The sequence below is a fragment of the Amborella trichopoda genome, chromosome 4 (assembly GCF_054954075.1).
Source record: "Amborella trichopoda isolate Santa Cruz 75 chromosome 4, AtrichopodaSantaCruz75HAP2 v2.0, whole genome shotgun sequence".
NCBI classification, from domain to species: domain Eukaryota; kingdom Viridiplantae; phylum Streptophyta; class Magnoliopsida; order Amborellales; family Amborellaceae; genus Amborella; species Amborella trichopoda.
In genome coordinates this window covers 8,695,285-8,721,271 of record NC_142339.1, presented here as the reverse complement: position 1 = coordinate 8,721,271, position 25,987 = coordinate 8,695,285, and the positions used below count along the sequence as shown (strand labels likewise).

Below are 25,987 nucleotides of genomic sequence, written 5' to 3'. Positions count from 1 at the left end.
TAGAATGTTCCCATTTGAATCAATAGAATTCCATCTACAAGGTGGCTATTGCATATGATGTTTTAAATTTGATTATTTTAAAGTCCCTTCTATTTATAAAGGGAAAGCTTTCTATACTCCCCTTACTGTGTATAAGTTATATTTTTCTCTCTCCATCTAGCCGTTCAATTTAGATCAAGTGAGCTATTGACCGTTTGATCTAGATCCCTCAAAGTAGTTTATTTTTAATTTTTTTTACATATCATATGAATATGAAATTTAGTACGTGCCATCATTTCAATGGGGCACACCAAAAAAAAATGTAAAAAAAAAACATTCTCGATAAAATAAAATGACCAAAATACTTTAGTGGTATTTTGGTAATTTTATTATATCATGAATATATATTTTTTGTAGGTGCAAGTTTAAGAGAGGAGTGGACATGCCCAAAATTTTGTGTCAAAATATTTTGTAGAAAAAATGATTATGAAATTTGGATCAAGTGAGCTACTGACCGTTTGATCTAAGATCCAATGCTTCAGAGTAGTTTATTTTTATTTTTTTTACAAATCATATGAATATGAAATTTGGTACATGTCATCATCTTAATAGGGCGCAGTCAAAAATATATATATAAAAAAACATTACCGATAAAATAAAATGATCAAAATACTTTAGTGGTATTTCAGTAATTTTATTTTATCATTATTTTTTATTTTATTTTGTAGGTGCAAGTTTAAGAGAGTAGTGGGCACGTCCAAAATTATGTTAAAATATTTTGAAGAAAAAATAAAAAATAAAACATTGTATAGGTGCGCGTCATTTGTATCCGTCTCAGTTGGGCATTCAGATCGGACTGGTGGATGGTTCAGATCGGGCCCCTGGACTCGTGTATTTTCTATGTATAAATTATCTTTTTTAATGACCATTTTAATTATAATAAATCTAGTAAATGCTTTTATAAATACAATTTAACAACTTTATCTTGCAGTTGTGACTAAATTTAATTCCTAAAATTTAGTTTTTATCTTAGGTATTTTATTTCCAAATAGTTAACTTTATCGCCGTTTCATCAGTGTTCAAAAAAGAAAAAAAGTAGTTAGCTTTATCTCCGTTTCGTCTTTTTTTCTTTACTATATAAATAAAAGAAGAAGAAGGGAAAACTTTATATAGAGCTGAGGCTCTAAACAATCAAATTAGAACCCGGCTTAAAAATTTCATTAGAAGAGGTTGTTTTGATACCTAAATATCTTCAAATTGATTATCTCGACATCAAGATGCATGGACATGAGAAAAAAATAAATTTTAAGTTTTGGAAATAGTGCACCTTATAATGTATTTTGGGCCGTCAATTTTCAAGGTTTTCAAATTTTCATAGATCTGCTCAATCTACATTACTTTTGAAACTTTAAATTTTATAATTAAAGATGAAAATATATTTTAAGGCTACCATAACGATTTCCAGTATTGAAACCACATTTCTCAATACTATCTGAAGGTGGGTTCTAATTTTATTGTTTAGAGCCTCGGCTCTATACAATCCGCACCCGAAGAAGAACAAGCTACTCCTTTAAAAACCCCTGTTTTTTTATGGCTATTAAAACTTAAAAAAAAGCTGATGAGTTGATATTGTAAGGAAGCGTGCGAAAATATTACCAAATGTACGTATTCTATGTAAAAGTGATGAGGAAATTGTAGATCTTTCGTTCCTCATCTGTTGTCATGCGAAAACTGTTTGAGAGGGGTGTTTAGCGTGACTAGGAATATCCTCGCAATCTGAGAATTTATTTGGTGGCAACTTTGGAAGATATGGAAAGAACGTTTCCTTTGGGATATATTGGTAAACCATGGATTGAATAGAGTGAAATATAAGAATTGCAGGTACTAGAAAATGGAAGTAAAAAATTGAATTTTGATGGAAGCTCGATGGAGAATCTTGGTTTTGTTGGTGTAGGTGGAATTGTCAAAGATTGTTGGGGGAGGGTTTTCCTTAAATACTACGGCACTGCAGGTAGAATTATTGTAAATGAAGCAGAACTGAGATCTCTCCTTCAATGAGTAAAATTGGTTAAAAAGTTAAACAAATGGAAGGTGATTCAATGAATGTAATAAAATGATTAAATAAGAACTAAGGTTCGCATTTATACTGTATATAGAGAATGTATTTTGGAGGCTGATAGATTGGTTAAAAAAGGTATTAATGCAGATGCGTTAACAAAAATTGTCCAATTTTGGAGACAAGATCTAGGTGTTCAAGAACTTAAAATCTTTTTTTTTTTTTAAGAAAATAATCACTAGATGATATTAAGAAGTATCACAAAATTTTGGATAAAAAAAAAATCCTTTCAATTTTCTCTTTTGCTTGAGGGAGTTACTGCACAGGATACTTGTGAGCCTATAATACGTGCTACTAATAAAATACTAATACTTTATGGGCTCTTTTACCTACAATTTGGCACTGACAATGTGTTTTAGTCGAATGTGGTGGGCCAACCAAGACCTTGCAATTTATTTTTCACTCCAAAAATCCATGTTTTGAGGACCTATGGAAATATGCCCTCAAAATTTTGTTGATGACTCACTAACCTATTTTTCCAGAAAAAGTTAACATTACAATTGAATTTCTATCTTAACCAAAAGATTTATGCTTTTGAAATAGTTTATGATGAGTTTCCTGATCATATATGTTATGTTGACAACTAGATAACAAGAGCTCACATCTTATTAGTTCATTCCATTAATTAATTAAATTTATAATCTATTCAAAGTTCTTATGTCCCTTTAGATTATGATTAGAAATATTCAAAATTTTTACAAAATTTATTATGAATCTTAAATTTTTGTAAATATTATCTTTGAATAAACAAAAGGATACCAAGTTTAAGACCATTTATGTTTTAAAGTTATAATATTGTATGATTTTAAATGAAATTTGCAGAAAATTTTATTTTTAAATTATTTTTTATAGTTTTAAATTGCATTTTTTTACTACTTCGAACTTTGATTTTTTTTAAAAAAATTATAAAATTAATTAATTGATAAATTTAAATTTTAAAAAAATGAATATATTAATTTAATTTATATTTTTATATTTTTAAAATATTGAATTTCAAATGCTTAGAACCTATTTTTTGGAAGGATTTTAACATAAATGTTTTTCAATTTCTATCTTTGGCAAATTTTCCATGCTTTTAAAATAGTTTATGACCAGTTCCCTAATCCCTAATGGTGAATTTATTAATTAAATTCAAGGCTCGAGAAGAAGGTATTCAGTTGGTTCCATTGTTTAATCCTACCTACCTAGAGATTGAGAGTGACTGTAAGCTTGTGTAGCAACTGTGTATGATAGCTTGCAACCTCTTAGGCAGTTTTGTTATCTTATCTTCGAGATAAATGGTCTCATTGTATACAATCCCTTGTATTTAGACAATTAATCCTATCTTCCCGGATGCTAATGCACTTGCAAAGTATGCCACTAGATGTTCAGTGGCTACAATCTGGTGCTCACCACCATCAAACTTTTGGACCTTCTCTTGATTTTTGATTTAGCCAACATCCCTTTTGAAGGGTCTCTTGCATAATTTTTTATAATAGTTTTTGTTTTTTAATGAAACAGGAAGGAGCCCAAACCCTGATGATTTATCCAAAATATAGAGAAATTATTTATGCGTTACAAATATTCAGTTGACTGTTTTTATAGAATTAGATAATTAAGAATCGATATCTTATTTGTTTGTTCGATTGCTTAAATAATGTTATATTTTATTTGAAGTTATCTTATGCCTTTAAATTTTGATTAGAAATAATATTTCGAAACTTTTAAAATAAAAATTCCAATTATGTAATTTTTGATCGATAGATTATTTTTCTTAAAAAAGTAGTATACTAATTTTAAAAACCGTTTATGTTTTCAAGTTCTACTGTTTTACACTTCTAAATTTAATTTGTGGATGCTTTTATTTTTAAATACAATTTTTAACCATATTATATTTTATTTATGACTATCTTTATATTTTTAAAGATTTTTGAAAATTTGCAAAAGAATATTTCTTATTTGATAAATTTGAATTTAAAATTGTTATATCAATAATTATTATCAAGATTTATAAATTATATGATGTGTGATTATTTTCATATATTATTATTTAATTATTAAATTTATTATTTATAGGCTATTTCTTTCTCTTTCAAGATTTTAAATTTAAATTTTAAAATGAGAAATATAAATTATGTTATCTTTTTTAATTACAACAAACCAATTTTGGAATTTTAAATGCTTTCCAAATTTTATTTATGACTCATTTTTATTTTTAAAACCTTAAACATTAAAATGTAATGGCATTTTACATTGAAATTTTTACTGTTTAAATTTTTTTAATTACTTGATTTCATACATAAATAGAAATATGAAACCTTAGTTTATTCATTTATTGTTGCTTACATAAATTTATATTCTATAGTTATTTCTAATCTTCCAAAAATTATTCGTAGTGAATCTTTGAAATTCTTAAATAAATTTTTTTTATTATGACATATCTTTGAAATAAAATGTGTTTGTATTAAATCAAAATACCGTGTTTAAGATTCTTTATGTTTCTAAATTCTAAGGTTTTTGTGTTTTCCGGTTGCTTTTGTGATTAATTTATTTATTTTTAAGAATATTTTTTAGAAATCTAATATTAACATTAATTCAATATTTATCCTTTAAAATAGTTTTTGAACAACTTCCATATATCGTATAGTGAATTATTAAAGGGAAAATTGTAAAAAAAAAATAGAAAACCCAAAACTACACTTTTTATGCAACTTATCTCCAACCTAGTTTTTTCTCTCACTTTTTTTTCCGAAACTACCCTTTGTATGGAAAACTTAACTTATTCTCTCACTTATTTCTCAAAAATATATTTTCTATGCAAAAACCCCCAACCAAAAAAAAATACCTAAACTACCCTCCCATACTTTTACCTTACCCACGCCTCTCTCTTCCCTATCCCACCAAAATAGAAGGCTCCGTCACCGTGTAAGTATGCGGTTCGGTAGTAGCGCTCTGACACTGTGTAAAGTTCGATCCGGCGATGAGGCTCCGGCTGAGCCTGTGTAAAGTTCAATCCGGTGATAAGGCTCTAGCTGACACTGTGTAAAGTTCAATCCGGCGATAAGGCTTTGGCACGGTGTAAAGTGCGGTCCGGTGGTAGGGCTCCGACACTGTGTAAAGTACCGTCTGGCAATTGAAAAGGGCGGTCCGGCAGTTTCAGAGGCGGTTCGACAAACGGTCCGGATGTAAGGCTCTGGCATTGTGTAGGCAATTGAAAAGGGCAGTCCGGCAGTTTCAATGGGTGGTTCGGTAGTTGCAAAGGACAGCCTGACAGTTGCAAAGGGCGGTACTGCACTTGTGCGCTACGGCAATGTGATGGTGGGCTTTGGCACTGTGCGATTGGGTCCAAAAGTCAACTTAATCAACGTCAAATCTGTCCAAAATCATATTTGTGTATAGGAAAAGCATTCCGTCTAAAAAAACTAAACTTTTTCTCTTGAAGGGTATTCGCATAGAAAGTTTGTTTTGAAAAAAAAAAATGAGAAAAATAGTAAGTTGGGGGTAAATTGTATAGAAGTATGGTATTGTGTTTTTGTAATTTTCCTATTATTACATGCTTGAACAAATATGCTTGCTTTTTTCGAAAACGGGAAGTCAGAAATCATATGATGATTAATCATTAGGAAAAATTTCTAAATCCCCCCAGATAGAATGTCCTCCCCGTTGAAAAGTCCCTCAATTATCTTCGCTAATTTTTTTCACTTAGCCCCAAGGTACTTTATAGTGAAATTTATGACCAAAATACAAGTAGAAGTAGACGCCTGAAAAAAAAATTCATCTCACTCTCTCTATTTTTATGCCATATTCTTCTCACTCTAAGCAACCTCTTACTCTTCTCTTATTCTCTTATTCTCACTCTATGCAACCTCTTACTCTTCTCTTCTTATTCTTCTCTACGCTACTCGATTTTCTCTCTTCTATGCTTTTTTTTTTTTTTTTTCCGTCAAGTTTGGCAAACTTATTGGATTTCATTATTATAGTAAAGATATACAATGCTCTCAAATATTAATTAAGTCCTTAGAGACCAAAAGCGTCTCCAAACCCACCCCAAACTTAACAAGTCCATCCGTCATTTTCTTTACGTAAGTCCCTCACTTCATCCTCATCCTCTATGGGAACAATCTCCAAGCAGCTTACTACATTTATTGTAGCAGATTACAACATTTTAATGAGTCCCCTTCTACCACACAAGACATAGCTGGAAACATTTCTCTAACAAGATTTAAACCTTGCAGCACCGTAAGAAATTCACCCTCATTTGCAGTTATATTGCCACAAGGACCTGCAAAAGTAAAGAGAACATCAGAAGAAGAGTTCCTTACAACACCACCTACCCCTGTCAACCCTGGCTTCCCAAGATAACTCCAATCAAAATTAAGTTTTATAGAATGTTCCAACAGTGCGTACCACATTCCTTTTGGTCGAAGATGCCAAGTAACGTTGTTAATAGTATTATTAAGGTTCTCCCAAAAATCCATTTAAAAAAACCAGCACTTTTTTAAGAAATTGAGAACCAATGTAGTAGCCTGCTTCTAATATCCTTCATATTATTCCTCTCGTTCCAAACCTCTCATAAAATAGTTTTAATTGTGTGTAATTTGAATTCTTGTTAGTAAATCTTAATTACTCTACAATTAATAAAATTTCAATCAGATATATTGAAATCCCATTGATCAACTAATAAATAGATTCTTGATAAAAATACTATAATATCCCACATAAAACTTGCCATTGAGAATATCTCAATAGGAGTCATTGTCACTAAAATGGTAGGTAGGACTCGATAAATATTAGGGATTCACTTCGCTATAAACCAATGTTTCAAAAAACAGCAATTCAGATCAGGAATCACAGATCTGAATCAGGAATTGGTGGGGACTAATTCACTATAAAGCAAAAGGAAAATATCCCATCCACATAATGTGGACTCTTCAGATTGAACGAGCCCATATCCAAGGGCCTCAAAATAATTCCTTTTTATTTTAGTTAAATATGATTATATGGGCATAGATGATAGCACACTAAAAACTTGAACATCGGAAATATTCTGGTCAATTTTTTTGTTTAAAATATTTTTTATTATTTTTATTTGATGTCTGATATAAAAAAGCATCTATACTTCAAAATTTTAGACAAAGATTATTATTTCTTTTTTTTTTAAAGAAAACAGAATTATTTTATGGCTGTTGAATGAAACCAGGTTCAACCGTTCAAGCATCCATCACATGGATGCTATACCATCCCATAAAAGAAGCTTATCTTCATATGGGGTGCAAGCTTCCACCTCTGTATGATTCCTTTTTCTCAGCTTTTTTAACTTGAGCTTCTCATGGGTTGCCATAACCACTTGCTTATACCTCCATTTATCCACAAAGATCATTAACTGCATCAAAGAACTCTCCCTTAATCAAACCATACAAGAATACATCTACCAAGTTCTGGTCAAATTAAATACTTGGGTTTTACTTGCCAGAATTCACCATCATCTGATTCGTCCATTTATCCACAAAGATCATTGACTGCATCAAAGAACTCTCCCTTAATCAAAACATACAAGAATACATCTACCAAGTTCTGGTCAAATTTAACATCATCTGATTCGTGAAGTGAGCTGTCGAACATAGAAGAACACATTTGCTATAAATTTTTTTTAAAAAAAGCAAACCCTTCAACAACTACCACCACTAGGAAATGCTAAGGGAAACAGGTATGAACAACTACCACCACAAAGGAAATGCAAAAGGATGCAGAGATGAACTACCACCACCACAAAGGAAATGCAAAGGGATACAGAGAAGAAGAGTGATCTCCTTCAAACATATGAAAGTTTATAGGATCCACAAAAACAAAACCATAACCATAACCAGAAGGAAAACAAAGATATTCCAAGAAGCATTCATAAGCATTGCATTCCCCAAAAGAGAAGACAAAAATCTAAGAATCATGTATCCAGAACATGAAGAATACAACTGAAAACCAGGGGTTCAGAGCCTACACTGCACTCCATTTCTTGGGTGATCAAAAGGTGCAAATGAAGCTGACATTTTCCAGAGTTTTCTTCAAAGGAAACCCTTAAGAATCTTCTCTTTGCCCTAATTTGTCTTTAACCAACTGAGCACAATTCCAAACAGGAATTAAAACCCACCTAATAGGAGGAAAAAAAATCCCAACTTTTCTAGCTAGAGCTTCCACATTTGGAGAAACCCAGCAAATTCCTCCCAGAAAAAGCCCTAAACTTGAGGAGAAATGAGCCCAGCAATCCAACAATGACTTCCTATGTTTAGAGAGCATAATCGGGCGAGAAAGGCCAAAATGTGTGCAAATTTCCAGACAAATCCATCACATGGTTAGAATAAACCCAAAATTATCACCATCTAATTTTGCATCTGTGTAGAGGTTAGCAAGCTTTTCTGCTCTTGTAACCTATATTATACAATGCAGAACAAAGAGAAGCAAGGCAAAATCACAAGGATCACAACACAGAAAATTTTGACATTCAGTTCTTATTTTCAGAGATATAACAAAACAAGAGTCATGGAATTCAGATTTTAATGGCTATTAAGCCTGTTTTAGACCATAGACTCAGCATCAATTTCTTGAGTTTTCTTTGTTTCCCTTATGAATCCAGCAAATTTTCTGCCTCTTCTCCAAAACGTAACACATATCTCTCCAAGAACGCCTTCTCCGATAAAACACAAATCGTCGATAAATTTGCATCCTTTTCCAGCAACTTTCTTGACCTCAACACTTTCAATAGATTAATCCTTGGGATCAACCTTCTCTCTAAATTATAACTGAATATATGTGGATGAAAACACAGATATTTTTCATCATATTTAAGTTCGTTGATGAAATAATCCATAGTCTTTTGCAACTTCTGTTCTGAAAAACAAAAGATTACAGGCACCTTTTGGAAAGCGGTGCGGATATCTTCTTCTGACCACCCAAAGTTCTTAAAGAACTTAAATTTCCTCTGCCATGTCTCCTTGCTCATCGAACTCATGAACCCAACAGCATGAGAGTACATTTTAAAGTGAGATTCAATACCCAATTCCTTAACTTTCTCTGTGATTTCTATAAGCCTAATGGCCTTCACTTCAAATAAGGCCGTCCTTTTCAATAAGAGTGCTCTCAACTTCGAGCCGCCAATTCCCTGGCTCTCCATGAACCTAACATTGGACTGCAATCTGTTGGACACCAATCTACGACCTTGACCTTTGAGAAACTTCAAGACACCTTTGGGATCCAAGTAGTTTTTAAGGAAGAGAATGTTAGGGAGAAGTCTTTTGTTTAAGCTATACGTAACAATGGTTGGATATGCAGAGATGACGGCCCCAAGATCGAATTTAGAAAGGCCCAAATCTTCAAACAATTTGAATTTCGGTACTAGGTTTTTCTCGACATTGGCTGCAAGAAGATGGGGGCACTTGTTGATAATTGTATGGATATGGATTGCTTCAAAACCTTTGGCTTTGAGGAAGTTTAGTACCGAGAGAGCTTTCTCAGGGGTTTTGACATGGAGAAGCTGGGAAGATGCAGCAATGGCTCCTTGCTTTGAGAACCCAAAAGAGTCCACAAACAGATTAATCATGAAAGAAGAAGTAGAAGAAGGTAAGGCCGTTCCATCATTAATGAGAGAAGAAGGAGAAGTGAGAGAAGAGGGTTTTGTGGAGAACTGTTGAACATAAGAATGAAGAGAGAGAGGAATGACAAGGGAAATGAGAAATTGGGGTTTGCAGAAAGATTGGGCTTTTGTCAAGGCCATGATTTTGAAGATTTAGAAGAATATCATCAGTTACAGTGTTAATGGACTAACAACACTTTTGCACTCAAAAAAAAAAAGGAGAAGATCGTTTATGTTCTGATGAATAAAGAACACCCAACAAAGAAAGAAAGAATGAGGACCATACCCAGTGGCTTGCTGTAATGGGAGGACCGGTAGCTTCCTTTACGCCCTTTCTTTCCCTTACTGCAAATAGTTTATAGAGAGAGATTCAAATAGCGAGGGAAATGCCTTCGTCAAGGTTTAGAGCGAGAAAGTGTGACTGTGACCCTTAGGGCTTGACATGTATCAGAGTAATTTTTCCTCGATCCAGTGCGAGAAGGATTGCACTTGGTGCTTTAAATGGGTTTGGGTTGATGCTGAAACAAATCCGCCCCGACTGTACGGAGTAGCGTAGACCCAAAACCGGATCAGACCCCTCAGGTCCAATATCTAGACCCAGACAGGGAACCAGACGAGGTCGATCCCATATGTTAATCCAATTAGCGCCCCTAATTATACTTACTAGCAACCAAGCAATGTTGGAAAAACCGGGTGATCTAATTGGTATGTGCCCATTTAGATTGGAACTGGCCATTGGCAGGTTTCGGGTCCGGGCTGTTTCGGTGATTGATTGGTATTTTAATAAAAAATTCAAAATACATGTATATAAAATTTCAAAAATAAGGAATTTTGTTTATAATATATTTTTTAATATTCTTTATATTATGGTAAAGATTAGAAATTGTTGTGGTCATTAATACTCACTTCTATAGCTTTTCATTTTTTTTGAAAAAATTTAAAAATATCCCTCCACGTAAATCAATTCTTTATAATTTAATTTTTTATTAATTTTCAATTTCTTTTGAATATATTTTGTTTTAATCAATCTTTACATGCTTTTCATATTTTAGTAGATATTTTTTGTATATTTTTTATTTTTTTCAATAATTTTTTGACTGTCTGGGACTTATCCGGTTAAAACGGTTGAATCAGCCGGTTTACCAATTAGACCGATTAAACTGCTTCCGAACCCATGTCCAATTACTCATTCCAATTCGATTTTGCAATCACTACAACCAAGTGGTTGAGGTGTAAAAGAGATGGCCTTCGCTCGGGTCTATCTTAGTAGAGGACCTACATGCGGACCAGCACTTAGACGAGTCTAGATTCCTCTCATTCAAACCACCAGACTCCAGGATGGCACCCAAAGCACTAGACTTTGAGGATAGTTTTGCTCAATCTAAACCCAACCTAACTTTGGTTTTCGTATTCCTTCTATAATAATAAGTAGACAGTTTCTATGAGTCCAGGTAGGTAAAAATGATTGGCCTCTTAAAATTTTATTTTTGAGATGAATTTTTTGACCTAATTTTTTAAAACATCCCTAATTTTGAGATAAATTTTTGGACCTCATTTCTAAAGACATGCAATTTCTTACATGGAGATCATAAATATAAATAAATAAATAAATTTTAAAAAAAATTTAAAAAATAATTTTATTAAGAAAACATTTGGACAATCAGTTTCAATTGTTTTGTTTATCAGTTTCAATTATTTTGTTTATAGATAAACCACCTATTTGTATCCATCTTTAATATGGATGCCTTATTCCCCAAAGACTGCAACTGTAGAAATACGGTCGTCGCCGCGTGAAATAATTTTCCTAATCATAAAGCCTTGGAGCACTATCAAATGGAACATTATACGAAGGATATTTGTACAATGTGTCAACCTTGGATAATCAAAGTTAGGCGCCTCCAAAACTGGTCAAAGGACAATTTGAGTGCCACAAACCTCTATTACGATTAGAAAATCCATTTCCACCCCAAGTTATGAAATTCAAAACTTAAAATGATGCTAATTTATAAGCTCTTGAAAGTGTTAAGAAAAAATTAAATATGTTATAAACCATGTGCAAGTCACAAAGAACTTAACAAAACTAATCAATAAACCCCATATTATCAAGAATGCATGGGCTTCTCATTCAAGCTCAAACAAGACTCTCAAAACTCGACCCGTGGACCGGAACCCACCAATTTCGTCAAATTTGAATAGAACCCATGGGCTTCTTTCTCCTCCACCTCCATTGCCACCTAATAAGCATCACCCATCTTTTTCCTGGATTCAATGCCCACATTGCTGCCTCTTGGGTGTTCAAAAGCACATTACAAGCCTTGCTTTGGACCTTATCAGCATCAATCAAGTAAAGCCTGATAATGTTAAGCAGCCATGATATTATCGCACAAACTATCACACATGTCACATCATAACAAAGGTGGCCATTGCATAATCGCGGGGTCTACGTCAAAATTTACCTCCACTTTGAAAGATAGGCGAATAACAAATATCCACATTCTCAAGCTATATAATCTTCACTTCAGAGTTTTGAGGGGTCTAAAATGGTGAAGAATAAGAAACCTTCTTCTCTACATCTATAACATCCTCATGCTTTGGCAGACAAAGTACTTGAGTATGGATGAGCTTCCTTCCCATTTTTAATTTCACTTTCTTCATTGCAAGCTTCAAGAACCTAGCAGTCACATCCTCGAGCATGAATCCAATTATGCTGAACTTTGCCCTCCATTATTCAGTAAGCTTCCTTCTCCAAAAGGCTTTTTTGTAAAATATACAACGTCCCATTTTCTCAATTTTTGATGGGTTCCTGATCGCCTGCAAAATATATTCCCTCTAGGCTATCCCAGCTTCATTTCTCACCTTATAGATCAAAACCACCAAATTAAATGCCAAGTTTGCAGGATGCTATAGAGTTTCAAGGATTTTGGACTTCTTATGGCTACAAAGAAAGTGGATTTCATTTGGGGGTAAAGCCTTGCATTGTTCTGGGAACACATCACTGAGAAGGCAAATATTCAGGTCATTAGTGGAGGGTGGCTTTGATAATGCTATGGCATCAGCTGAAGCCTAAAGATTTGGTGACCCCCACAAGCATACATACCAGTGTGTTGGTCTAACATTTGGTGACCTCCCACCTAGTATTTTTCATGTACAAGTAAGTTTTTTTTTTTTTACTGTATTAAAAGACCAAAATTACAAAAGGTGAGGTGACCCAAGAGAAGAGGAGGGTACATCCTTGAACAAAGGATTAATGGTGGCCTAGAAGGCCACAAGGTTCCTGACCTTATCTGCCAAAGGCCTTGCTGAGGACCTCCTTCCCCTGAAGATTCTCTGGTTCCTTTCAGTCCAAAGGAACCAAAGGGTGGCAGAGATGGATGCTTTCCACAGTAGCTTCCCCCCCTTCAACCAAGGTGAATGGATAAAGGTTTGAAACAGATGAGGAGTGGATCTAGGGGTCATCCAAGCGTAATATATCTCAGGAAGTAGGTAGCTTCTTACAAATGTGAAAATTAGTTGTAACAACAGGCACCCTTCAGCCAGATTAGTTCATCAATCATCACCTCCGCTGTCATTGAAGGATCTGAATGATGCAAGTTTCCGCTCTAGTAGAGTTTCTAATACGAGATCCAATATTTCAGTGCATAACTTCCACAAAAAGCAGATCTCAGAGGTAAAATAACCAAGACAATATTTTTAATCTTCATTAAGATGTCTGGAATTTTGTGATAGCAGCCAGTTTAAACTATCTGCACAGTTCATACTGATGATTGGGTAAGTCCTAATGGAAAAGTAATGGCTAGGAGTTTCCAGAATGATTCCCAGGCATTGCTTTGATAAAGCCCCAAGCATTATTCCAAACGTTCCAAGGAAGCAGAGGAACACAAGAAATGTCAACTTTCCATTAAACAAGCATCCGGAGAGTACATGAAGAGTCATATGCAGAGAGAGCTCCAAGCCAACCCTATTTTTAAAAGCAAACAAAATTTTTAGAACCAACTGAATTCTTGAATTGCAGAATCCATGACAAATATAGATGCATTTCTTGAAAATTTTTTTTTTTGAGAGAATCATTTCTTGAATTATTCCCTCCACAATCGATGCCTCAATCCTTAAATTCAAAAAATTTCTCAGGTAATCAACCCAAGCAAGAATCATCAAAAAAGGTCCAAGGAACAATGAAATGGCAGCTTCCCAATTAAAGAGGCATTTTAAGAGGACATGAAAATTTTGAAGAAAAAGAAATCCACCCCATGAATGAGATTTTAGCAGCTAATTTAGATCACATGCAATAAAACAAAAGTAGCCGCTACCTGTTGAATTATTATCTCAACAACTGATGCCTCCATCAATAGATTCCATAGTTTCTTATGTAACCAACCCAACTCAACATAGTTTCTAAAACCAAGAAGTAGAGAGCGAAAACGAAGAAACTTTCAAAGAGAAGAGCACAATGAAGGGTAAGGAGGAGTAGGTGGTTGGATCTGGTTGAGAATCCTAGTTTGGAGTTGACAGAGAGAGAGAGAGTATTCGCATAAAAAGAAGCAACAAAATCTTATTAACCAACAGCTCTCATTTTGGGGGAAATCATCCATTCAAAATGAGAGAGAGAGAGAGAGAGAGAGAGAGAGAGAGGGAGAAGACATAAATGAGGCGTCTTGGGGGGCTGACTTTCCGCACCGGGGGCAATCTTCGCTGCAAAAGTAAGGAGAACATCAGAAGAAGAGTTCCTTACAACACCACCTACCCCTGTCAACCCTGGGTTCCCAAGATAACTCCAATCAAAATTAAGTCTTATAGAATGTTCCAACAGTGCGTACCACATTCCTTTTGGTCGAAGATGCCAAGTAACGTTGTTAATAGTATTATTAAGGTTCTGCCAAAAATCCAATTAAAAAAATCAGCACTTTTTTTAGAAATTGATAACCAATGTAGTAGCCTGCCTCTAATATCCTTCATATTAAGAAAAACACCATCAAAAAGTCCTTCAATTCCTCTCGTTCCAAACCTCTCATAAAATTGCTACTTTAAAAATCTTCTAAACAAGCTGACCACATTTTGGAAATCCAGGAGATCCAAATGCTAAAATATATGAGCATGTTCTTGAGACAACATCAAATGAACCCCCATCAAATCAAATGCGCATCCCTATATGGAACTAATAAAAGGACATTATAAAAAAATATGATTACCATTCTCCTCATTCCTTTTGCAAAGCAAGCAAATTTCGACAAAGATCTTGCCTCTCTTTCTCAAATTATGAATAATAAGAGACTTGCCTTGAAGGAGAACCCACAAAAAAGCTTCAACTTTATGCAGGACAAGCAACTTCCAAACTAGTCTCAACAAACTACGCACATTTCTATAGGGATCATGATAAAGACGTCTATAAGCAGATCTGGCCCAAAAACCCCATCTTGCTGCAACTCCCAAACCACCCCATCGTCATAATTTCTAAATATATAGATTGAATTAAGGTCATGCAGCAGCGACGACAACTGATTAATGACCATATCTGGCATTTTATTGTATACACATACCACGCTTCAATGAGAAATTTGCTCATGCCTGATCAAGTTATCTTCAATCGATGTTGTCTAATTGGAAACTCTATCAAACAATTGTGGATATGCTAGTTTCAAAGACAGTTCCCCAACTATCTATGATGCCAAACGCTTATCTTGTCATATCTGCCAACAACCCACCTCACAATCTTGGTAACAATGTTTTTCACTCCCCATATACCTTTCCAAATATCCAAACAACATGTTCTCCTACCCCCTCAACCACACATGACGGAATCTACACTAAATCAATATTTTGCTTCAATAACTTGTCTCCATAACTGACCATCACAATATATATTGCTCTCCACCACCATTTCGCTAACAAAGACATATTGACAAGTTTAAGTTTTCTTATCCCGAAACCTCTTTCATTTTTAGGAGCACAAACTTTATTCCAACTCACCAAATGATACTTCACCTTCTGATCTACATTTTCCCAAATGAAATTCTATCAAACAATTGTGGATAAGCTAGTTTCAAAGATAGTTCCCCAACCATCTATGATGCCAAAAGCTTATCTTGTCATATCTTCCAACAACCCACCTCACAATCTTGGTAACAATGTTTTTCACTCCCCATATACCTTTCCAAATATGCAAACACCATGTTCTCCTGCCCCCTCAACCACACATGAAGGAATCTACACTAAATCAATATTTTGCTTCAATAACTTGTCTCCATAACTGACCATCACAATATATATTGCTCTCCACCACCATTTCGCTAACAAAGACGTATTAACAAGTTTAAGTTTTCTTATCCTGAAACCTCTTTCATTTTTAGGAGCACAAACGTTACTCCAACTCACCAAATGATTCCTCACCTTCTGATCAACATTTTCCCAAATGAAATTCCTCTTGCCAATAGATGGAGGTATCATAAGTAGCGACATTTGATAAATAGGTAGGTTTTCCAAAGAAGATCTCTTAAAAATGATGTGTCTGTCCATATATAGAACCTTAGTTTTCCATAAATCAAGCTTAAAATGAACTCTCTTCACCACTTGATCCTATGTTGACTTGGATAGCCTAGAATATGAAACGGGCAAACGAAGGTAAGTCATCGGAAAGGTATCCACCTTGCACCTAGCAATTAAAGTAAGATACTCCGGAACACCAATCCCATAGTTTACCCCAATTGTTGCGGTCTTCTTAAAATTAACCTTTAAGCCCAACACAACCTCATAAGACATAAGAAACTTTGTGATATAAGCCACCTGTTGAACATTAGCACCCCAAAAAAATTAAAGTAACAATACTGCAAATGTGAAATAGATGGTCTATCCCTTGATGCTTTGAAGCTAGAAAATTTTTCAAACCCTCGACCTTGGAAATCATCAAACAAAAAGCTTCTCCCACCAGGGTAAAAAGAAAAGGAGACAATGGATCTCCTTGCCTACCACCTTTGGTAGCATCACAGAAACCCTTTGGAGAGCCATTAACAATGACAAAGAAATGCGCACTAGAAGACAACCCCAAATCCAACTTCGCTATCCGCCACCAAAGCTCTTACATTTCATTATCTCTGAAAGAGTTTGCCGCTCCACTCTGTTATACACTTATACCTTGATATTCACACTCCCACCCTTCGAAATAATGTCAATAATAAAATCATCAACCCTTAGTTTAAGATATTTTTTTGGGTAAAGGTGATAGGACATTCCTTGAGACCCTGGCTCTAACGAGAGAGCAATCAAGACTATTAACAAATTTACAGTCAACATCCTTAAAGATACCACACGTATTCTCAAGGTTTTGAAAGACCCCGAGATTCCAAGCAAGAAAAGGAACACCCCAAAATCTAATCTATACATCCTCCTCAGGTACATGAGACACATGAGCACTAGGGGTCCAATGAGACAGTGACCCTCGGGCTTTCTAGTGTCTTACTTTCAAGGCCTTAGAAACGTCATCCTGAGATTTCAAGAAAAACGAGATCCTATCGTCTCTGAACTTCTTCACCACATGATCATAGGACAACATCCTTGCTCTCCTTGCCGAATCACTAAAGCCAAAAAGATAATTTGAAGGAGACGAAAACGATCCTACTATCAATTCCTCCACTACTTTCGAAGTTCCCCTTGACACATACACAAGGGAAAAAGACCACCATCTTCAGCGCGTACTTTGCGCATCCTCCCTCTTCCACGCTCTCTTATCTCGTTATAAACTGTGGTCTCCTTTCTTTCCTAGATCCATAGAGGAGTCTGTTTCTTCTTTACACTAGGTACAGGGATTTTTGCAAACATCAAGAAGTTTAACATGTGTGCACTTCAGGGTTTCTATGTGATCTACTTCTTTCTTTGTTTTCTTCCCCTAAGTTGGATTAGATCTCTGTGCTATCAAGAAGCTTAACATGTATAGATTTTTTGTTTCTATTTGATAGGAATTTTTTTTTTAATTAGATCTATGTGCTCTAAAAATGATCTAGATCTTTGTGCTCTAAAAAAAGCGATATCTATCAAAACCACACATTGAAAATATTTATTATCATCCCATTCCAATTTCCATTTAGGAAATTTATTTACATAAAGTTCTAATGTTTACAAGGATTTTTTTCCTCTATATTAGTCTGCATATGCACTGATTGTGGGGGTTCGTTCATGCAATTTAAAATCTTTGGTCACTTATCCTTAGGTGGATAGAAGGAGCATATGAAGTTCCTGATAATGGTAGAGTAAACTTGGAGCATATGATGTTCAGGATAATGGTAGAGTAAACTTTGGGGGATTTAGGCCCCCGGGAGAGAGAGAGGTGGTAGAGGTGCAGTTGCATGTCTAGCATTATTAACAAAAGGTTTAGAAAGGTTATCTACTTGATAAGTTTCAAGAAAATTTGAAAAGGATGTAGGTCTTGAGATGTCAAGGAGTGTTGGAAGAGGCTTGTGAAGAAAACAAAGGGTTGCAAGAAAGAAGAAGAAAATGGACATTACTGTTAGGAAAACTAAGAGTTGCTAACAAGAAACAAGAGAGAGAACGAAGAGTTGCTACAAGAAACAAGAGAGAGAGAAGCCAACCTGTTTTTCAACTCACAAAAATTTCGCAGGAGGGGGCTTTGAAGGAAACGAAGCATTACGAAGCGTTACAAGAGAGAAGAACATAGACGTTGCCATATCTGGAACAAGAGGAAGAGAAACCAACCATTTCTTGAATGAAGAAAGTGAAAGATAGTAGAGAGACTATACAATAGTATTGGCATAGAGAGAATACAAGAACTAGGAGTAAAGAGACTTTGAGGATAGCAAGAATACAAAGTCGCTGGGCATAGAGAGAATACAAGAACTAGGAGTAAAGAGACTTTGAGGAGAGCAAGAATACAAAGTCGCTGAGAACGAACCTTCAAATTTGCACGAGGTATTTGTTAAATTTTTTAAATTCTCTCCATGGCTCTGTAAACTTAACATTTGTTTTTCAAGTTTTTTTTGGTTGGAAAATCGAGGTTCTGTAATAGTTATATTTATTTTTTTTGGCTTAAAAAATGAGGGGATTGTGTGATTTCAAGGTTTTTTTTATGAGGTGTATTGTGTATCAGTAATTTATATATTTTCTTGCTGAAAAATGAGAATGCAAGAGCCCAGAGTAAAGAGATGTGAGAAGACCCAAATAGTAAAGGCCACTGAAAAAGAGCCTTCAAATGTGTAAGAGGTGTTATTTATTTTTTCCTGTTTTTATAATGAAATTTTCGAATGCTTTTTGTTTTCATTTCTTTGGCTTAAAATTGTGTGGATTGTGTGATTTATAGGATTTTTTATGAAATGTATTGTGTATCAATAATTTATAGGTTTTCTCTGGGGCTAGAATATGCACATTCTGTAATTTCTACCATTGCCATAGGAGAGAGAACATAAGAACGAAGAGTAAAGAGACATGAGGAGAGCCAGAGAACAAAGTTCCAAAAAACCTTCAAGTTTGCAAGAGGTATATTTTTTTAAAAAAATTTTGTTTTAATAATGGAATTTTCGGAACTCTGAAGAGAGGTAGTAGAGAGATTATACATTACTATCTCTATAGGAGAGACAAAATTTAAGATCCAAGAGTAAATAAAAGTGAGGAGAACCAGAGAACAAAGGCTTTGAGAAAGAACCTTCAAGTCTGCAAGAAGTGTTTTATTTTTTATTATTAGTTTTAATGATGAAATTTTCGAAACTCTCCAGAGAGATAATAGAGAGACTATATATTACTAAAGAGATGTGAGGAGAGCTAGAGAAAAAAGCCCTTGAAAAAGAACCTTCCAGTTTGCCAGACGTGATGGAATTTTCGGAACTCTAAACATTGCTCTGCGCTCATATTTCTTTAAATCTCTGTAAACTCAGAATTTATTTTTTGGGATTTTTGTGGGGTTTTAAAAAGTGTTTTTTTTAGCTTTTAACTGTGTGGAGTATATGATTCCTAGGATTTTTTCTGAATTATATTGTGCTTCAGTAATTTATAGGCTTTCTTTTGATGGTATTTTTATGTGATTTGTAAGATTTTTTGTTAAGTGTATTGTGTTTGAGTAATTTATAGGCTTTATTGGATGGTAATTTCAGAACTATCTTCATGGCTCTGCGCTCTAATCGCACTCTGTAAACTCAGCATCGTTTTTTTGGGCCTCAAAAAGTGTAGTTTCTATAATTCTTATATTTGCTTTTTTTAGGTTAAAAATAAGGGGATTATTTGATTTCTAGGGTTTTTTTTTATGAAGTGCATTGTGTTTTTTTTTTTATGAAGTGCATTGTGTTTATGTAATTTCTTGAGGAAAATAGTTTTTTTTTTCAATTTTGTTAGTGTTTTGATGCCTTTGTTGAAGAATAGCAAGTACATTTTTGCATTTTGTTGATTTGATGATGTATATTTTTGCATTTTGTTGATTTGATGATGTAAGTACATTTTTGCATTTTGTTGATTTGATGATGTGTTTCAGGAGTGTGAACTTCTCTTTTTGCTCGAGAACTAATGCATTGTTTAACATCTAGGGTTTTTTACTTTTAATTTATAAATGAGTTATTTTTGGGTAATTAATTTTTAAATGAGTTGATGTAAATATTGTATATTGCTCTCATTTCTTTGCTATTTTTTTGCTTGTTATTATGATGATTTGTTTCAGAAATGTATAAATGCTCATCTTTTTGCTGCAAACTGAGTTAGCCAGATAAATTATCTTATCCGCATTTTCAAGTAGCACGGTGTAAAAGCTACACAAATCTAGCTTTTTATTTCATACATAAAAAAACTAATGCTCATGTTTTGTAAGCCTTTTAATTCATACATGACAAACTAATGCACATGTTTTGTAGGAGCATGAGTAAAGTAACAAAAAATATTTAAAAACACATAAGAAATCAAAATTCTATGTTTCAAAAAAATATTCTTAATTTGGAATCACATGCTTTTAATATGACATACCTTGAAATAATGTACTTTTTGTTGTGATAAGTTTTTTTCTTCCCATTTTTTCTATAAACCTTTCAACCATTTCTCTATATAATTTTTAGTTAATTTGTTGATGCTAACATTCAAACATTAAAAGTTGGGAGATAGCTTTGTTTTGAAGTTAGCTTTGTTTAGCGAACAAAGCTTAGTGATTATAATGGAGGATAAAATATGTTAGGGCATTAGAAGAGACTAAAGAGGTATATTTATTTTAAGTGTCTTTTATTTTATAAAATATTAGTTAATATTTTAAATTTAAATAATAAAATAATATTTGAAAACTGAAATATATTTATCATTGAAAATTTTCCAATAAAACATGATCTTGAGATAGAGAGAATTTAATGCATATATCTTCACAATTGAATATTTTACTCATTAATAATAAATATGATAGTAAATATTACTTTTAATATATTATTAATTTACACAGATCCATTTGACATACAATTAAAATAATAAAGATGATTTAATTAAAAATTTTAAATTATATAAATAAAACTATTAGAGAAATTTATGCAGGATAGGGTCTCTTACTAATGCTAATATCTCATATATTAGTTTAAGACATTAGGTCCTCTTAATGTCTTAATGTCTATAGGTAATATATTAGTCCATTAAGGCATCTCAAGAAGCATTAACTTTATTATAAACAAAAAAAAAGAGTGATATACCTAATTTCAAGAATAAGTGAGGGGAAAGAGATTTAAGGAAAAAGGGTTGGTGAGAGATAAAGAAAAGAGTGAGTGCAAGAGAGATTTAGAGGCGGTTTCGGTAAGTGGAAATCTATTAAGTGATAATAGATTATAAGGAAATATGGCATTTACACTATTTGGGTATACTTTAATAGTAAAGAAACATAAAGACATTATCTACTTTAACAGTAAGGAAATGGAAAGACATTACTCGAGATTAACTGAGATTTCTCTAAAAATCACGAAATCCCTTGGGATTGCACCGTCAGGAGTGAAAAATTTATTACAAAGCAGGTAATATTTGGAAATCTTTCGCGTAAGTGTCTTTGGAAATCTTTCGTGTGAGTCCCTCTGCCCTATCCCTGCTTAAAAAAACATTTCTCTCTCAAGTAGACTCTATATTGTATAATTATTAAGGTAAGTAGAAAGTGAAAGTGAAAGCAGGGGATATGAAAAGGGAAATCTAATAAAAATTTCTACATCTCTCTCCCCAATTTGGTTGTAGCGCTGACTCTCATATAAAAACAAATTTTTTTAATAATTGGTAAGTGAAAGTAAAGGAAAATCTAAATAGATTTGAACGGTTGTAGAACTTGATGAGGGAGGGACAATTTCTACTGCAATCGTAATAAAAAAAATTTCTACATCCTTTATCCTCAATTTGGGTTGTAGCCTGCCATCAGTTATCGTATAAAAACAAAAATAATAAAAATAATAATTGACAATCGATGAGAAATTACACAAGACAATCATAATAAAAACTTTCACACAACATAATCCTTAACACAACATAATCCTCATAAGAGATTAGTAAAAGCTCAATTGAAATAAGATACCTCTTTAATCCCCTCCAATGCTTCAAAATTTTCTACTGCAATTATCCAACCTTCTAGTTTACTAATCAAACATCTTTCTAATTTTTAACTTATACCATAAATATTTTGATTTTGGTATCATAAGTTTATTATTTATTTGAAATTATATATAAAGAGACATTTGAAAGACTTCCTTAAAAAATAAATAAAAATAAGGCTTATCACAATAAAATCATGTTATTCCAATCATATTATTCCAATGACTTATCAAGTTGAAACCAAAGTCTAATCATGTTAGCCAAACATAGCCATATATTTTCATATTTGGATGGTAATGCATTTCTCATATTTAATGCATTTCTCATATTTCTTTCATACATAGCCAAACAGTAGCAATGTATTTCCCAAGTTGCATCTAAATACTACCCAATGACAATCCATTTGCATGTAATATATTTCACAGACAATATATTTACATGTATCCAAACGGCCCCTTTCCTTAATCACATGTTTCCCATTAAAAATATATATGGGAAATAGTAACTATATTTATATGTATCCAAATGGCCCCTTTCCTTAACCACATGTTTCCCATTAAAAATATATATAGGAAATAGCAACTTGATTGAGAGAGATAAATTATCATAAATAAAAATATGTATGTTTTTTATTGGGTTGGGGGCTTTTTGTTGCACATGAAAAATAATGATTCGAATGTGAGAGAGATGTGTATTTTCAATAGGTCGTGCTTTTTTATTGCATAAACTTAAAAACTATAAAATTTGTTTAAAAAATATGAAAGAAATAAATAATTCAGATATGCTATTTATCATGATAAAAGACTAAATGCGACCAAAAGATTTTCAATATTATTTTAAATAGAAGAATCAAGAGGGACATAATGCAAATGAAAAATAGTAAGAAAAAGTTACTTATCAGTTATGAATAATTTTTAATAATTCAAAATTCATAATTAGAAAATTAAAAGATATTCAAATATTTGAACAAAAACAAAGAATCAAATTTTATACTTGCTGAATCATATTAAAAAAAATATGGTATTGTAATGTTAAAATAGTCATAAAAATTTTTAAAATATAAAAATTATAGTTAAAGTACACAAAGGCCAAAATTGAGATAGAAACAAAATTATGATTTTTTTTTGTTTCTATTATTAATATTAGTATTAATATTACTATTAGTATTAATATTACTATTAATGTTAATAATAATAATAATAAGGAAAAATTATGTATATATCCGTTATTACCAAAATAGCAAATAGTTTATGTTATTACTGGAATATCTGTTTTTTCACTTCATAAAGAAAAATTTTAAACAATACTTTTTTGTCCTTTTTTCGGTTTTTGAATAATTGAAAATAGGCAGAAGCTTGGAATTTGCATTCTTATTTTCGGTTGTTGAACAACCGAAAATGTCTTGTTTTTTGTTGTTGAACAACTGAAAATAGGACTACGTATTCCAGAAGCTTGCTGGAATATACAGTTCTATTTTCGGTTATTCAACATCCGAAAATGTCTTGTTTTTTGTTGTTAAACAACCGAAAATATGACTGCATATTCCAGAAGCTTGCTGGAATATTTTCGGTTGTTCAACATCCGAAAATGTTCTATTTTCAGTTGTTGAACAACAAAAAATTGGACAGAAGCTTGGAATTTGCATTCTTATTTTCGGTTGTTCAACAACCGAAAATAGGACTACGTATTCTAGAAGCTTAAACGAGCCCTGTTATTTTCGATTGATCAAGACCCGAAATTAACTTATTTTTCAGTTGTTCAAAAACCGAAAAAGGGTAAAAAAAGTCTTTCTTTTAATTTTCGTTATGAAGTGACAAAAACAGACATTCCAGTACTAACATAAACTATAACGGATATATACGTAATTTTCCTAATAATAATAGTAATAATAATAATAATAATAATAATAATAATAATAATAATAATAATAATAATAATAATAATAATAATAATAATGATGATGATGATAATAAATAATAATAATAATAATAATAATAATAATAATAACAACAACAATAACATCAACAACTGTAACTATGGTTGTTTTTGTTGTTGTTATTATTACCATTATTGTTACTATTGTTATTCTTTATTTTATTGAATCATGTTATTTTATTTAATTTATTGAATCATTTTATTTTATTTATTTTATTTATTTTAATTGTATATAATTTATTTATTTATATTACTTTTTCTTGTAGCTTTCTCTTGCTATTTTCCAAATGGATTATGTCGCTTTTGATCTCTCTACTGGGAAGTAATGTTTTTATTTTTATTTTATAAGTTATTTTTATCTTATTTGGTAAGGCCCATTGATCATGAATGCTAAAGAGAAATAGTTATTTTTTCTTCTTGATTTTGATTCTTATGTTAAATGATGTATCAATTTATCTTCATCTCAAATTTTCCTTTTTTATGTATTTTAATTATAAGTTTTATATTTTAAATTTTTATGAATTGCTTTTGTAACTATAGAATTGTATTTTTAACAAAAAATATGTGATGACGTATATATAAATATCAATTCTTTTTTTGGGAGATATTTGAGTAATTTTATTTTTTTAATTATGAATTTTGATCCCATCTCCTTTAGCTTTTTCCCACTATTTTTAATTTGTCTATATCAATCTTGATTCCACTATTTATAATAGCATTTAAAAATTTTTGGTCTCCCCGATAGTATATCTGAATTATTTATTTCTTGCATGGTTTTAAAAAAGTCATAATTATTTCATAAAGTTATTCAACTGTGAGGATAAATTCAATTATCTCTAAGACCATGTTTTATTGAAAATATTTTTCAATGATAAATATGTTTTAGTGATTAATATTAAATATCACATGCAATGCATATGCCTATTATTAGTGTAAACTAATTGTTTACTGTACAAATTGGAGAGATCTTCAGAGGAAGATCCTTCGGATCCGTACCACAAACTGATTTTTTAAAAGTGTGATAAAGGAAAATTCAAATTTTGATCTGAGACCAGATCTACTAAAAAATGAGTAGATCCGCTCTCAAATCAGTGGCAGAGCCAATATAGATAAAAAAACACGAAATATTGAATGAAATACGAATAAAATCCTAAATCTAACAAAATAACTAAAAAGATAATGTAAAAGAAGATGAGAAATCCAAAAGCACGAAATAGTGAATGAAATAAGAATAAAATCCTAAATCTAACAAAATAATTGAAAAATAAAGGAAAAGAGGATGAGAAATCCAAAAGCACGGAATATTTAATGAAATAAGAATAAAATCCTAGACCTAACAAAATAATTGAAAAATAAAGGAGAAGATGATGAGAAAAATAACTGCTCGGGCCAAGTCAAATCCGAGGCTTCGAGGGGTTGCCCGTATCAGGACTGCGGCTGGTATGTTTACATCGGGGGTCATCTTTGTGTCTCTTCATTATTGACCAAGCCTTGGATTGGTTGAATAGCTATCTTGGACCTGGTCTAAGCTTAATGTTGTAGGTTTAATGGCTAGGGCTTGGCTAGAACTTGTCTAGATCTAGGATCTCTCACGGTTTTCTTTTTGGTCTCTCCAAGCCTTAGGTTTCTAAGGATCTAGGGTTTCCAGCTCTCTCTTAGCTTAAGATGATCTAACCCTAAAAGAGGCATAAACTGTATTTTTATATACTGAAATGGGAACCATGGACTACGATGTTCTATGGTTCAGGGATTTTATGGAATTGTATGGTTCTAAGGGTTGTCTACAGTTAAAAACATCATGAAATTTGCCAATTTTTTAAAATGTGGTGTCTACA

General features: G+C 32.6%; 1 protein-coding gene and 1 long non-coding RNA gene across 3 annotated transcripts; both read right to left on the bottom strand.

Moving 5' to 3' along the window:
* Positions 1–6,058: 6,058 nt before the first annotated feature.
* Positions 6,059–10,383, bottom strand: LOC18426901 (uncharacterized). Its single transcript, XM_006835961.4, has 2 exons — positions 8,982–10,383; positions 6,059–6,356 (listed from the first exon to the last, which is right to left on the bottom strand). Exons 1-2 carry the CDS (start codon positions 9,837–9,839, stop codon positions 6,339–6,341), a joined length of 876 nt encoding a protein of 291 aa, XP_006836024.3. The 5' UTR covers positions 9,840–10,383; the 3' UTR covers positions 6,059–6,338.
* A 3,612-nt stretch (positions 10,384–13,995) lies between these two features.
* On the bottom strand, positions 13,996–18,372 carry LOC148782246 (uncharacterized). 2 transcript variants are annotated; one of them, XR_016054059.1, is made up of 2 exons: positions 18,275–18,372; positions 13,996–14,387 (listed from the first exon to the last, which is right to left on the bottom strand). It is a non-coding gene; the product is annotated as an uncharacterized LOC148782246 (long non-coding RNA). The 2 variants fall into 2 exon arrangements; XR_016054060.1 differs by lacking the exon at positions 18,275–18,372 and adding an exon at positions 14,513–14,592.
* Positions 18,373–25,987: the final 7,615 nt, after the last annotated feature.

What these genes read in the sequence shown, in the direction of transcription:
- LOC18426901 (XM_006835961.4), bottom strand. Translation starts at nt 9,839, where the DNA reads ATGGCCTTGACAAAAGCCCAATCTTTCTGCAAACCCCAATTTCTCATT.